This window comes from Pseudonaja textilis, chromosome 3, assembly GCF_049901715.1.
Source record: "Pseudonaja textilis isolate UNSWEBS1 chromosome 3, rPseTex1.2, whole genome shotgun sequence".
In the NCBI taxonomy this organism is placed as follows: Eukaryota; Metazoa; Chordata; class Lepidosauria; order Squamata; family Elapidae; genus Pseudonaja; species Pseudonaja textilis.
Genome location: NC_141992.1, coordinates 149723766 through 149739686, shown reverse-complemented (window position 1 = coordinate 149739686; position 15921 = coordinate 149723766). Strand labels below are relative to the sequence as shown.

Sequence of the window (15921 nt, the reverse complement as noted above, 5' to 3'; positions counted from 1 at the left end):
GTCCCCAAATCAGGAAATACCGAGCACAGAAACGGTGCTGTTTAAAATTAGCCTAAGGTACTGGAGGAGGCGGACCATACCCTTACTCAGAGTAGGAGAAAACCAGAGGTCGAGAGGCTTGCTTTCGGAGCAAAATCCTGTTTATTAAAGCAGGTCATGCAGAACCTTCTTGTTTTAAGTGCAGTCTGTAGTGGACATCCCAAAGGGTTTTTTTTGGTCAATTGCTTATAATAGGTATAAGTAAAAACATAGTTATTAATACATGGATACATATTATATATACATACACACACACACACACACACACACACACACATATGAATGAATGAAACAATAGGACAGGGACAGGTAGGCATGTTGGTGTGCTTATGCATGCCCCCTACAGACCTCTTAGGAAAGGGGTGAGGTCAACAGTAGAAAGTCTAAGGTTAAAGTTTTTGGGGTTTGGGGAAGAAACCACAGAGTCAGGTAGAGTATTCCAGACATTGACCACCAAACTGTCATTTGTAACTTGTAATATAATACACAGGATACTATTAGTTTATACACACTTAAAACTTTTAAATGTGTTTAAAAAACAAGCAGAGCTTCGATTTGCAGATCTCTGCATATTTGCAGTAAGCTTTCCTGGAGCAGGCATAGTTACTCCTAAATATTTAAAACAGGTTTCCTGTTCTTTCTTGTGACCATTTATGTTCTATGGGTGAGCCTCAGCTTCTTAAATAAGGGCAGGAGTCATACACCCTTATCTAGGACTTAACCTAGTCATCGGCTAAAGTGACATATGGTTTCTGTCCTGTGCTCAGACCTGAACTCCAAAAGAAAGCAATCTATTTCCTCTAGAACAGTCTGCAACTGAAATGGAATAACTGTCTTCAATAATTTAGGTCAGCAATTCTTATATTTAAAAATATATTTTTAAGAAGATATATCTACAGAATATATGTATCGAAGTATAAAATCATTTACATTCATTAGAATAAAATCATATCATTTATATTTTAAAAAGTTCTTATTTTATGTAACTCTTAAGAGTGTGATAAGGGACACTATCAATTCAAAAAAATTATTTAAATCAGACATTCTCTTGTTTAAACCCAAATCCTAGATAACATCAGATGTTGGCACAGTTATCTCATTGAGATCTGCCCCTTTGGTATCCAAACCTAAACAAACATGAGCTATTTTATAGGAAAATGATTTAGCAAGTATATCATAGGCTTACAGATAAATAATCTTGCTTATCTATCCCCAGCAAGACATAATCTTAGTAGTTTAAGACAGGGGTCCCCAACGCCCCAGGCTCCACAGACCACTACTGGGCTGTGGCCCATTTGGAACCAGGCCGCATGAGCGGCTGGCCAGTGCACATGCTCAGCTCAGCTTGCACAAGCGGCGGGCCAGCTGCATTTGTACAAATGATGGCTGGCACACACACGCACATGCCAGCCAGCCCACCGCTTGCACAGGCTGGTTCCCTCTCCCCTACCCCACTGGGCTGCCAAACCATAAAGTTTGGGGACCATTGGTTTAAGACCTATTACATAATTTCCCCCTAATGTTATTCTCTCAATAACTTTGTAAGGAAAAATGGGCTGAGAATATAGCCCAAAATTATAGCCCAAACAATTACTTCCTAGAAGCCGTATCACACACATTCATTTTTTTAAAAAAGTTCCACGCATCTAAGTTATAAAATAACCTTGAAAATACCTTCATATTGAACAAGCCATAGTTTGAGCTAAACATAGGTCCCCGAGTTCAAACATAAGGAAGCACTACAATTAGTTTAAAATCAGAATCAATTACTTCTATTTTCCTCTTTAGACATATGCCTCCAGAAGACAGAGAAAACAGATGAACTTAAGTACCTCATTCACATTCACTTACTGAAGGCTAAACCAGAGTTAAACATTGCATTAAAAATAAAAATAAAAAATATACAAATTATGCAAAATGAAAAATGGGTGTCATGATTCTATTGTACAAATTACTCTGTTGAGAGTTTATTTTTCGGTGTACACTCAGTATACTTTAATAATAGTCTTGATTATTGTTTCCATAAAGTTGTACGAGGATTGTCAGCTGTCAACACTGTAAAAGTGATTCCATAAGTGGAACTTAACTGTTTTAAATACTTTTCATAGTGGGTATTCAGCTTTATGGCTTCTTGTAGAGCATATTTTAAATCTTCTATTTCATCAAAGAAATCCTGAAAAGTTATAACACAAAATATTTTACTTAAATTCTACTTCTGAATTAGATACTTTGTCTCAAATTTTTTCCTTGCTACAAAGAACATAATTACAATCCAAATATTTGAATATTTGCTAATTGAAGAAATTGTTATCAGATCCTACAGCTGTAATGAATCCTGCATTTGTAATAATGAATTATAACTCCTACCCTAGCACTAAATCCTTAATTATAGAATTCTGTTTTGTTTTTTATAAATTGTACTTATGTGTATAAAATCAGTTAAAATAATGAATTCAAATGACCATATTTCTAAGGTTCCAAATTTTATACAAAGACATAAAAGCAATTTCCTGTCTATAGATAAACATAGTGTCCAAATCAAATGCTGTATACAGTATCTCTTAACAGATACATTACAATCTTAAAATAAGAAAATTTATTTGAAAATAGAATCGATTGTATATAGAAGAAAGGATTCTATATTTAGGACTTTTTATTATCCATCTTCATATTATAATCTACAGGATGAGTTCATCCTATACAATATAACACCCTGTACTTAGAAGTTTTCAAAGAACTGTCTTAAATACACAGAATAATGTATTTTACAGACGACTGTTATCTTCAATCCAAAGATACATACAAACAGGCAAAGAGCATTATACATTCTTAAATAAGTCCCTACTTGGAAGGGGGAGCATTACTTAACCTATCCCTATCCCTATCCACTCACCAGCAAAGCTAAAGCTTCTAGAGCGCAATCAGAATGTAACAATGCATAAAACTTCATCTCCCATAGCAGACATTTTCCATTTGCAAATGGGAGATTTCTCTACATTGCCTCAAGATTAAAAAAAAAGAACCCACCTTATCTAATGCAGCAAGCTCATTTTTTAACATTCTTCTTTCTTTGGAGAGCGTTTCATTTTCCATCTTCAGTCTCTGTGTCTCAAAAAGCAGCTGGTCTAAAGTACAATAAATAATCTCTTTAAAGTCACTAAAAGATAAAAATTATGTTCTTATTCTGTTTTAACTGTATCTTAGAATTGTTTTCACTTCTGAAAATCAGCTTTTCTTCTTAAAAACTGTGTCAGTTTTAAGACCTAAGAATACAGTATTTCCATTTCAGTTTTATGATTTTATCATCATCGGATTTTATTTGCTGAAGAGTCAAGGTATCTTACAGAGAATTCAGAATAATGACAAAGTCAAAGGAAAAGAGAAAATCTCAAGGTTCTGGAAACCCTAGATCTGCAAGCATTGATATAAAGCAGTTGTCAGTCTAAAAGTCTTGGGGGGAAATGTTAACAGTATGAAGTTTAATGGTGTGGTTAAGCCACCACACTATAAACCAAGACTCTCTGAGTTCTAGTCCTGTCTTAGGCCAAAAACTAAGTCCCTCCCTTTGTTTTATGGGGTTCTTATGGGCACAGAAAAACATTTTGGCTATATAGGGCAAGGAATTCTCTTCAGCAGCAAAGACCAGTTTCCATAATACAGGAGCCAGAGAAATAGTACAGATAAAATGCAGTAAAAAAAAATTATATCGTTCAGTGACAGCAGTCACAATATACTCAAATTAGCACAAAGGATATGTACCAGATTATATTTTAAAAATCTATTCAGAACTGCACATTATTGATTTATTGACAGCACTTTCTATAAGGCTATAAGAATAACACTTCTATAATGATACACATCTCCTCTATCTACTCTCATGATAATATAGGTTACACTAACAGAAATAAAGCCAGTAAACTTTATGACAAATGATTCCTGGTCCTAGTCTGAAAATAAACAGTACATATCATCAACTCTCCTTAACAACAGCAAGCCTTCATATCATTCTAAACTTAAAGTTTCTATATCAGAGGTGGGGAAATATGGCCCTTTTATGACTTGCTGCTGGCTCGGGAATTCTAGGAGCTGACCATCCATATGTCATAAAGAGGCCATTGTTCCCCACTTCCGCTCTAAGTAAAGGTGACTACACAAATATAATTATGGTGCCACTTCATTAAGCCATGTTTGCATCTTAATATAAAGTGTTTTTAATTGCTGTCTTTTTGGAGTGGGAGGGTGTTAATTATATTTTCAATGCAAGAGCAATCAAGTATTCAAACTATTGGATTTCAATTTATAGACATAGAGGCATTACCTTTGGGTCAGGAGCTAAACGTGAACTAGATGAATCAAATGCAGCCCCTTAAATCCTGTGGATCCTGCTGCCTTGCCCCTTTCTATGAATGTACATTACATTTCTCACTGTATAATGTACATGCAGATGTAGAGGCGAAATGTTTGTGAAATATGACCACAGTACATGTCCATGCATCCTAAGGCTCACATGCTATCTCTACCATCTCATGAATACGATTATAAGTTTTCCATTTCCCTTTTTGAAGGAAACCATACTTTAAAATCTCATTACAGCACAGCAAAAATGTCTGTAATCTTTGCTTGTTTTTCCCCCTCTTATCACTGAGCTGGTATAAATCTCCACCCCACCCCCACAGCTTTGCAGCAGAGAAGAGAATTGGGAAGGTTCTTGAATCAATTCCTGCTCACCCATCCCCAACAATCTGAACTGAGAAAGCATAAGTCTGTTTCTGGGACTCTGGGATTGTGCCCATTATAAGCAAATTCATTCTATTTTGAATATGTGTGCAAACAAACAATGATTTTTGTAAAGCAAAATTTTTCACATTTAGGGAAAAGACAAAACTGCCCCATGTGGCAAACATTTAGAAACTTCTAATCTTCTCTTACTCATAGATGAGAATATGTTAAAAGGTAACACGAAATCAAGAGCCAACGAAGCAGATATATGAGGAAAAAAAGTATTACCTAAATATTTGCAGGAACAGCTTCCCTTCTTTTTGCACATACATTTGTCAGATGACAGTCTTCGTTGAATTGAGGCAAATTTGTCCTTTTTTTTATATTCCAACGCATTTATCTTTTGGTTTGCTAAATGAAGTTGGTGTTCCAAGTCATTAATTTTACCCTGTTTAAATAGTTGAACAACTTTAAAGAACAAGAAAATTAACACGTTCTTAAACATACTAGGGAAGGGCAATCGGGGTATCCATTCAGAATTACGTTTTTAAATACCTGCATCAGAAGTTAGAAATAAATATGTGATTTAAAGAGTCATTGTCCTATTTAAACAAAGCTTGGAAATGATAAATGCCACTAACATATTTTTGTAAAATGGCGTGCATTATAAGGTTGCCTCACTCATGGGCTGAATATGTGATTAAAGCAACAGCATGGCAAGAAGGTAGGTGTGTGTGTACACATGCGCACACACATACACATACACTTAAAAATAAGACATGTATTAAAAACTAAAGGGCATCATTTCAATCTAAATGATTATCATGTTACCTTAAAAAGGGAAGTTTATCATTATTCTTTCAGTATATAAAAGAATTATAATTCAAGAACAGAATGCCAGAAACATTGTCTGTACAGCTACTCCATAACATTGTCATTTAATTTTAATAGCAGTGATAGCAGAGATACATGACAATTTCTTATTAGAATGAAACCACAACTGAATGAAAAACAGACCAGTAAATGTATCTTGCAATATGCTTATGAAACATACAAAAATGCAGTATTGATATTCTATATATACCAAACACATTTCTTTCTTTTTTTAGTTTATGTCAAAGTGATCAAATGATTAAAGCTTACAGACAGCATTGCAACTGTTTCATTTTGTCTTTGATTTGTTTTGACTTCTTTATTGTACCTTTTCTTCAGTTCATTATACATCTGTAATACTCTGGAAGCAAAAATAGAAGAATCATTATTCTTCCAAAAATGAATATCTATACAAATGCTCACTGAAAAAAGAATGGAAGCTATTTATCTGTTTTAGCCACAGCGGTGGCTTGGTCTGTCTAGAGTCAACTGTGTTCACCAAAGCCTCCAACTGGTAAAAGTTCCCTGCTTCAGCACCTCTGTCATGTAATGCAAGAACTGCAAGCACCAATCGCTTTCTTATACATGGCTGAGTCTCTGAATACCTGGGATCACCTTCCTTCAATATCAGTAATCCATACTGGACAATTCACCACACTTTGGCTGCTTACAATTAATGGAGGTTCTGTGTAGGATCCCCATTGTGGACTCCCTTGTGATTGACATGTGCTGTGTCCTTCAACACTAGGGCTTGTGCTCCTGTGAGAATCTCATGCCTGATGATCTGAGATGGAGATGAGGTAGTGATGCTAGCACTGGGGAGCAGCTGCAAATACAGATGAAGCTTTGCTGCTCACCCACCTGTCAACTCCAGCTTTGCGTCCCAGTTCCTAAGAAATCACAGACTGGGTTGAGGACCATTGGACTGTTGCATATCCATATGTTTCTTTTCCTCCCATGTTTACTGCACAAGCAATGGAATGGGAGTATAATGAGCCCACTGGTGTCCCATTGGGAGAAAGAAAAAATATATGCATCTGCTGTAGTCCACTGGTCCAGCAATGGACCAATCAAATATCAAGGCTTTTTTTTAATGAGCATTTTACCAGTAATACGGTAATGTTTTACTATAAAACTTTATTTTTATAACTGTAGATTGCTCTTCTTTAGAAGCTTTTTATTTGGCAATATGTAATTAAAAACATACAACAGATATAACTTTTGTTATACCATCTGTAATAGAAGGGAGAACACTAGTACAACATTTTTATACAGTCAAATAAAATATCATGTATGTTAAGAAATGGTTCAATACTGAACAGGAAATAACTCAAAGATGGATCCATATATTTATGGATAAATGTATAAGGAGTGGTTATAGTGTCATTAAAGGCTTTTGTTTGCAGACAATGTTGTATGGTTGACTAAAAACCCAAATTATTTGCTAAGATGTATGCTTGACTAACTCACCTGGCATATTCCTTTACTAGATCATGTTCCTTGTGATGAACCCCATCACCTTTATGGTATAAGTGAAATTCTGTTTGAATCTGCACACTAAAATAAACAGCCAATTAAATAAAAGCACTTTCTTCAGATTAAATAAGTATTACTAATATGATGGGGGTTTTATCTAACCTTTCTAAAAATCCAATAAAGTTATGAATACTAAAAAAAAAATTTTAATCTCAAGGACAATAAATACCATCTACATAAAAAAAACACATAATCAGAGGAAAGACATGGAGAGTTATGTGATCATAAACTGAAGTATACGGTAGTCTCTAACTTGATAAGCTGCGACTACATTCTCATTATGCCTGGGCATCTTAGGCTAATGGCTATTCTACATTAAGGTGATTGTAGTTGTAAAGCAAGATATTTAGGAAGATTAGTTTAAATATGAAGAATTTAAGAACCTCTCAAGAGTTTCTCAAAGTAATTTCAATTCTCATACATATTTCCATTTAACTCTACAAACCCAAGTTCATCTTTCTGTAAGTAAACATTCTTAAATCCAATAAAATCTATTTATTGGACATAAAGGACATCCTACCAAGTCAGGCAGAGACCCCAGTTCCATTTGCCTATATTCCACAGAAACCAAGAATCCTTTCATCCTTTAAGAGCCTTTCATTAAAATAACAAAAGTACTAATCTGGTCTTGCAAATGTCATACTATGTCCTAATTACAACAAGCCAAAACCTTTCAAGAATCGGGGCTACAGCCTGTATAAATATTATTTATAAGACCAATTGAAAAGTTATGCTAAAATATCATGTTGAGTAATGATACAGATATTTAGCTTAATGTTTAATCATTATATTTCTATGTGAATTCTTAAAAAAATCTTTAGGAAAGAATGTCTAAAAGTGTGTTGCGTGGTCCTCAATTTAAACTCATTCATCAATGATTCTATGTAAGCTTGAATCAAATATTTCTTTAATCAAGAAACCAACAGATGAGAAGCTACATTTTATACATATTAGACTACTGAAACCTTAAGAGTCTTAAGAGGCATGTGCTTAGAGTATAGCTATTCTTACTCTTTCCTTGTGACACAGGCAGGCAAGCACTTCTTTTTCTCATGTAGTTTATCATGCAGCTGCACTACATCATATTCCAGCTGCTTGTTTTTTAGGCGTACCTGCCTCAGCTTTTTAAGGAGCAGCTGATTTTCTTGATTGAGCTAGAAAAATGAGATAATTTTTCTTGTGTTTAAAGACAAAAAGTTGCCCAGAGTTGAGTTATTGGAGAGATAGGTGAGATATACATTTAATTAATAAATATACAAGCAAATGCAGCTTAGTTATTTAATATAATCTAGTAACCTTCATAGTATGAAATAACCTACGTTCGAAGGCTTACCTTGTTTTAATCAAACACTTTAAAGAACAGACCAACACATTCTTTCAAAACTCAAAAAACCCAAACGTCCCTACTTCGTAAAATAATCAGTTGTATCCTATAATTGAAAGTTTTCCCCCAACAGGTATCTTTTATTATTAATTCTGACTTTAATATATACATCAATTTGATTAAGGTGAGAAGCATGTTGCAAGTCATCTGCTTATGTCTGCCACATATCATATAAAACTTCCAGTTTTGTTTTTCATTTTATTTCCACTTTTCAATCAGTACATCATCTGCCGGCCATCTTTTCTAAACTTTGTTAATTTTAAATTCATTTCACTTTCATTCTCTATTCACATCATAAAGTATAACCTCTGCAGGTCTAGTTTATATGGACATGCTGAGCTTCCCAAAGCCTATATGCATTATATTTAGTGCTTTTCAGACTAGCAGTGAAAAAAACCAGCCCGCTCAAGCTCTAACCTTTTACTATACTTTACCAGGAGTACAAATTTAAAAGAATAGAGACATTTTTAATAGCTATAAAATTTACCATGGGGGGCGGGCAGGGAGAAGAATGCCGGAGAAGACTAAAGTTACCTTCCTACTATCCAAAGGCACAAATATTCCTGATATGGGGGAAAAAAGGAAAGCTGCATTGCTTTGGTGAATTAATATATACCCCCAACATGACATTTCTTGCCCGATTTATCCTTTAAAAAAAAAAAAACCCTACATCAGACTTGTTTCTCAAACTTGGCAACTTTGGGACAGGTGGACTCCGACCATGGCAATTTCCCACTTGAGGTCTCGCTTTCCTCAAAGTGGCCCAGACTGAGAAATCCTGCCCTGCCTACAAGCGTCTGTCTTTAAAACGGTTGCGGATTAGGGGAACTGTAATCCAACCCACTCTGGGCGGCGCAGGTGGAGGGAAACTCGGTTATTCCAAGCTGCCCCGGCCAGATGCTCTTCCTCACTCACTTGGACGCATCTATGAACTGAGGGCAGCGCCATCCGCTTCCCTGTCACGGCCTCCCACACCGGGTAGAGGCCAAACAGGCGGGAGCAGGGTCAAGGCAGCGCCCCCTCCGGAAAGAGACGCGCCCAACAAAGGAGAGCGGGCGGGATCGGCTCGGGCCCAGCCGCGGGGTTTCCCAGCGGTCCGATAAAATGCCCAGGCAACAGTCGAAAAGAGCGGCAAGAGCGGCGCCCGACACCCCGCCTGTCCCGAATTCACTAGCTCGAGTGTTTCTTCTTCAAAGCTGGGGTGGAGGAGTGTTAACCGGAAGCAAGGAAAGATTCACTACACGGGTTAAAACGGCTTCCCACGCACGCGCGCGCCTTCATGGTTGAAAAAGTAAGCCCACGTTTGTTTACGGAAAGAATTTAGTGACGCCATAATAACGCGACTATAGGATCAGGTCCCTTTCCAGGACTTCCGCTCCATGGTTCCCATGGTGACGGGATCCCGAATCGGCTGCATCTCTTCCCCTGAGTTAAATGGGTGGTGCAAGAAACATTTCCTTTTAAAGAGTCAGATTCGAAGTTATGTTTTTCTACTCAGATAGTCGTGTGATGGTAAACTTCATGGAATGTGTATGTGTACATTTTATATAACTCTATGCTACAATATCTATCTTTAAATCTAAACTTGTCTAGAAAAATGTAAAAACCTAACGTTGATTTTGGTTAAAAAGCCCAATTCCATAAAGAATTCCGATTGTCATCACTCTAGCTGGCATTTTTTAAAAACTGAAACTGCGTTTGGGAGCCTGATACATTTGTAATTCCCACGAACTGCTTGGTTAAGCTCTAAAAAGATTTAGCTGCAAAGGAATATATAATTCTTTATCTTTGTCCTATACTATTTAAGTTTTGGAACTGGCAACATTCATCATGGCATACATTTTGTGATTGCACAAAACTAAATTTCTGTGAATATTCTTAATCCCATCAGTGGTGGGATTCAATTTTTTTTACTACTGGTTGTGTGGGCGAGGCTTGGTGGGGTGTGTCTTGCTGGGTGTGGCAGAGGAAGGATACTGCAAAATCTCCATTCCCACCCCATTCCAGGGGAAGAAGACTGCAAAATTTCTGTTCCCTCCCCACTCCAGTGGGAAGGTTACCACACCAGTTCTCCGAATTACTCAAAATTTCAGCTACCAGTTCTCCAGAGCTGGTCAGAATCTGCTGAATACCACCTCTGTATCCTGTCCTGTCAAAGTTCTAATCACATCTGCTGGTGCCTCCGAAAGCTGGCCATTCTTGTTGGAGGGGTTCCAACTCCAATGTCATGTATCACTCTGTAATGTGGAATATTATTTGATCCTTTTTCTGAATTTAAAGTGGGTCAGATGTAAGCTATCTTTCAAGGCAGAGTTACCAGTCTGGGCTGCCAAAAACCAGAGGATCACTAGATGGCAGCAAAAGACTAAAATCTGTTTCTTTGTTCAAGATAGAAGACCTCATTTGGAGGTTGCAGCACAATCATTTTAGTTATTTAAACTCCTTCCATACAAGAGACTGCTGATCTGGATTGGCATTATGCCCAATTTACAACACAATTGGTCTTGAGGGATCCTTCTTAGTTGAGTTAATTAAATTCAATTCATTGGGTCTTCCAGAGAAAACACTGCAAACATAAGCACTGAAACATTTTCATTGGTGCTGTAGGGTGGCAGTCAAGGTCACTTTGTCCTAGCAAGTTGAATTCCCTATCCCCTTTCTTAATTAAAAACACTTGGGGGTGAATTTTGCCAATCACCCTGCTTTAGGAGCAAGATTTTTCTACTCTATCTTAAAAAAACAAAGAGGTATGGTAATAAGGTACAGGCTAAAACACTTTTTTGTGCTGCTTCATTGGCTAGTTGAAGGAAGAACTTAATTCATGAGATTTTCTTGGAAATTAGCAATGAAAACAGTCCCAGTATTGCATTTTTTTTTACCATTTCACAGTGAAACTATGTAGAAGTGCCACCAGAGGGGTTATTGCAGTAGAAGAGCATGAACCACTTTACAATAATTGCTCACTACAAATATGGAGACCTCTTGCACATTTTATTGAAATAGGCCATAGGCTGATTTTATTTATATCTTGTCTTTCTGCCCAACATTCTGCATTGATAGCAGCAACAGTATAACTCATGAAAATTAGTTGTTAATACAAAACAATTTAATGAAAACATTTGCAGCTGGCCTATATGGCACACTTGTTAACCACTATTTTAGAGAAAGGGTTAGGATTGAAAAGGAATGAGTTATCTTCTTAGGATTGTTGTATTGCTTTAGCAAGATAAAATCAATTATTTTAAAATGATTTGCAAGGAAAAGAAAGGACGTTCCAAAATCTTCTGAAAATTGTTGGGTAGCGGTCAAGATTGCTTATGTACATGTGTGGCCCTCACCCCTAAATATAGCAAAACCCTTGTTCATCATTTTAAGCATTTTATGTGGGAAGACCATATAAATACCCTGAATAATTATATTTGCTGGTCAAAGTTGTAATTAAACTAAAATTGTGCTAGCTAACAGCATGCAGTTTTTGTTTGCTTCCATTCTAGGTCTGGCGTAATGCTGGAAAGGAATACAAATAATGTTTTTTAAAACAAGTTTATAGATAGGAACTTCACTGTAGTTCAAAACTGGAATAAAACCCTCATACTAGTTAAACCATAAAATCTAATAGATCTTGAAATGTATCTATAGACTTTAAGTATATATTTAAGGAGAGTAGTGAGAATCCCCAAATTTATAAATCTCAAAGAGATACTGTGGACTGCAGCAGGACAGGCTTAGTATATTAGATTCAAGGCCTTCAGTCATTTTCACTAACATTTACGTTAGCACTATCAAAATGTCTCCCATTGTTTGTACTGGATTTTTTCTTCTTTACAGAAAAAGAATAACAGCAAATTCTGATTCTTACTTCTATTCTGCATTTGTGATTAAGCATTTGTTTAGTGATCTGACTTTGGAATACTTCGGCAGGAATGCTGAAATAGTTTGCATGCCAAGTTATTCTTAATTTAAACACCAGTTGTAAGGATTACAGAGAAACTAGTACATGATTTAACTTGAACACATACTCATTGCCTTCCTTTTTTCCCTCAAGGCAAAATACTGATGCATACCTCTAAAGTTCTGTGTGAAACAAACTAAAGATTGCACGCTGTAACTGTTTATATATTAAGATTGTCAACTGCCTTACATTCGTATATGTGTGTGTGGGGGATATTCCTATTAACTATCTGGAAGGGGAAAACATCTTAGTCTGTTGCAACAACAAAAACATTATTGTTCCATAAAAAATATTATATGGATTATGGCATAAACTTTCATGGATTGCAGTTTTCTTTCTTTCCTTTGAAAAAAAGAAAATATGAAGAGAAACAAAGTATGAAGCCTCCTTCCTATGTGGAGGCTCCAGCGCCCCATACCCTTGTTTGTCAATAAGTGACTTTGACATATTTATTTGTTTGGGGGAGGAGACTACTATTTTGGGCTCCAAGCAGCCCCTTTAAATCAGCTATGTATTTGAGTTCTACCAATATACAAAAGGACTTTGAGTAGCCAAATAACATACACCTTTGATACTTGTTTCACTTATGTAATGAACCAAGCCATCCATGCAATGTGGTAGTGTGAAACAATAATTGCCCCTTAAGTCTCAAAGTTGGTTCTTTGAAAGCAACTAGATGGTTTTCCCCGCTCAGGAAGAAGACATTTTGTTTCTCATCCAAGAAGCATCGTCTGTTCTGGCAGGATGGTTGGGGAGATGGAAGGATGAGGGAGTTGGAAGGATTATATTTCTTGGCAGTCGTCTGGTCTGGTCACTCTGAGAGAGAGCATTAATGACCAGATGACTACAAAAAAGATAGTCTTTCCAAACCCCTCCCATCCTATTAGAATTTATCTGTCGCCCCCACCACTTTGCCAGAACTGATGAAGCTTCTCGGATATGAAGTGAAACATCTTCTTCCTCAAGAAAACAAACATTGTACCCTATTACTATCATTGTACTTTATGATTCTTGACGAATGTATCTTTTCTTTTATGTATACTGAAAGTATTTGCACCAAGACAAATTCTTTGTGTGTCCAACCACACTTGGCCAATAAAGAATTCTATTCTGTTCTATTCTATTCTATTCTATTCTATTCTATTCTATTCTATTCTATTCCAGTTTCTTTATGAAATAGTACTTTTGAGACAACTATGACTTGGATGACTGAAAATCTCCAATTGCCCCTTAAATTCAACAGCTAATTACATTTTAGTTACAATAAGTGCAACCAATAGTTTCCTGTAATTTGGCACATTCCTCTGTGGTAAACTGTTTCAACTCAGTAACACCCGAGTTTTCTAACAAGAACTGCTTGAAGATTAATGGCTGTCTTCAAAGGAGCATCTCTACTCTTAACTATGGTAGCAATGGTTTCCACCTTGCTATTTTCCTAGGAATCTTATTTTTACCCCGTGCTTTTAATGGAGTATAACTAATGAACACTTTTGCTAAGACAAGAAGAGTCTGCAAATTTCTGGTATAGTTTTGCAATTCTTACAAAACTATGCTATGAATCTTGGGATGTTTTTCAGAACAGCCACTCTTGAGAAGATTTACTATGTCCCATTTTCTCAATTTCATTTCACTAAGAATGGATTGGTGGAGTTTGAGAGCTTTAGAAACAGCTTTGTAATTTTTCCATACTCTCAGGAATCTATTTAGCATTTATATAGCTGCCCAATTGTAACTATTTGAATCTGGGAAGGATACTAAAAAACCCTGTCCAAATCATAAGACATAATATAATTCATTACAACTCATTAAATAAAATGAACAGAATTGAACACTTCTACACTTCAACCTAACCCCAAAGCTGGGGTAAGAACAAAGTTTGACTGCATTCCCAAGGCCTGCAGAATTGGAGGAGAGATTGTTCCAAAGGGCAGGTGCCACTACACAAGGGGCTACTTCCTGAGTTCCATAATAATGGAATTCTTTCAATAAAGAAAGCCAGAATGTGGCCTACTTACTGGAACTTATAGGATAGGCATATACCGCCAGGAGCAGGCAGTTCTGCAAATAACCTGGTCTTATGCCACATGGGAGTTTATGGATGATAACCAGCACCTTGAATTGCACCCAAAAACCTATTTGGAAGATTTCAAAAATGTTTCGCATGGAGCATGAACTGTCTCTAGAAACCTTAGTACTAACCCAGCAGGTTTTTTCTCTCTTCTGTTCGATCATGTCCAATTCTCAAAGTCTTCCTGGACAATTCTCTTCAATTTTCTTGACAAGATTTTTCAGAAATGGTTTGCCATTGCCTAGGGTTGACAGAAAGTGATTGGATCATTTAGCTGGCTTTGTGCCTGAGGCGGAAACTAGAATTTAGAGTCTCCCTGATGCCTTAAGCACTAATTCTCATTAAGTCAGAGTAGAATCCCTTTAAAAATCAGTAGTATGCAAATAAAAGTCTTTCAGTAGCAAAGATGTGCAATAAGTGAGAGTAACCTCGAAAGAATATAATATATGTTAATTGTTTAGATTTTCTGCAGTGGGAAAACAAAAGAGGGTTACACATGACTACATACTGTATGGGACTTTGAAAAATTCTGGAAGTGAGACAGAATGATTGCATGATAAAAGCCCCACTTGGAAGAGTTTCCTATTTGGAAGTACCCAGCTAAGGTTATTTAAATATGGAGTATATAATTGAGAAATCAAATTACTGAGAAGAGCATAATGCTGAGAAAGAAGAAAGGGACAACAGAGAATGATGTGGCACTGAAGCAGTAGGCGTGAGCTTAAATGGACTCCAGAATATAGTAGAGGACAGGAAGGCCTGGATGAACGTTGTCCACAGGGTTGTGATGGGCCGGACACAACTTTGCAACTAACAAGTGAAAGATATGAGCAAGTGATAGCATTTAGCACACCTTGGCGTGCTTGGAAAAAAACTAATTAGGGTCAGACCAGTATATTTCAATAAGAAATGATCAGGAAATTCCAGAGTTATAGGCTGGGAAGTCAAAAAGCATATTGGAAGAAATGAGGCACAAACTCCTTATTTATTTTCATTTTTATCCTGTCTTAATTACTTTTATAACTCAAGGGGGTGAATATACCTAATACTTAAGAGATGTGTCCATATAGTCATCAGGAACATAAGATGTTATAAAGGGCTCTGCCTAGCATTTGAAAAACCCAACTCTGAAATAAATAAAAGTACAGCAAAAGGTGGAAAGAATATATAGCTTTGTCTATAATCCATATTCCTATTTTATAAACAATATTTAGTATATTTTTAAAAACTGTACTTAACATTTATAAAAATTTTTGATAAAGATCCTGTAATTATCAGTCCAACTTTCCGTTTGTGATTTCAAGACCATCTATGGAGATTCTCAATTCCCCAGGTCATGGTTGTCCCAAA

The 15921-nt window shown here is 36.4% G+C and overlaps 1 protein-coding gene across 4 annotated transcripts; it reads right to left on the bottom strand.

The window, feature by feature from the left end:
- Positions 1–903: 903 nt before the first annotated feature.
- On the bottom strand, positions 904–9743 carry LOC113435525 (uncharacterized). Of its 4 annotated transcripts, none has more exons than XM_026699411.2 (7): positions 9467–9743; positions 9039–9114; positions 7102–7188; positions 5902–5992; positions 5047–5206; positions 3067–3164; positions 904–2212 (listed from the first exon to the last, which is right to left on the bottom strand). In XM_026699411.2, the coding sequence occupies exons 1-7, from the start codon at positions 9474–9476 to the stop codon at positions 2051–2053; spliced, it is 684 nt and encodes a 227-aa protein (XP_026555196.1). In that variant the 5' UTR covers positions 9477–9743; the 3' UTR covers positions 904–2050. The 4 variants fall into 4 exon arrangements, with proteins under 4 accessions (XP_026555196.1, XP_087787179.1, XP_026555193.1 ...); XM_087931053.1 differs by having other exon boundaries at positions 9086–9114; XM_026699408.2 differs by lacking the exon at positions 9039–9114 and adding an exon at positions 8179–8321.
- Positions 9744–15921: the final 6178 nt, after the last annotated feature.

What these genes read in the sequence shown, in the direction of transcription:
- LOC113435525 (XM_026699408.2), bottom strand. Translation starts at nt 9,499, where the DNA reads ATGGCGCTGCCCTCAGTTCATAGATGCGTCCAA. An exon ending in CAGTTCATAGATGCGTCCAA is followed by an intron (nt 8,322 to 9,466) that starts GTGAGTGAGGAA and finishes TCATTTTTCTAG; the next exon opens with CTCAATCAAGAAAATCAGCT. An exon ending in AAACAGTTGCAATGCTGTCT is followed by an intron (nt 5,207 to 5,901) that starts GTAAGCTTTAAT and finishes CTATTTAAACAG; the next exon opens with GGTAAAATTAATGACTTGGA.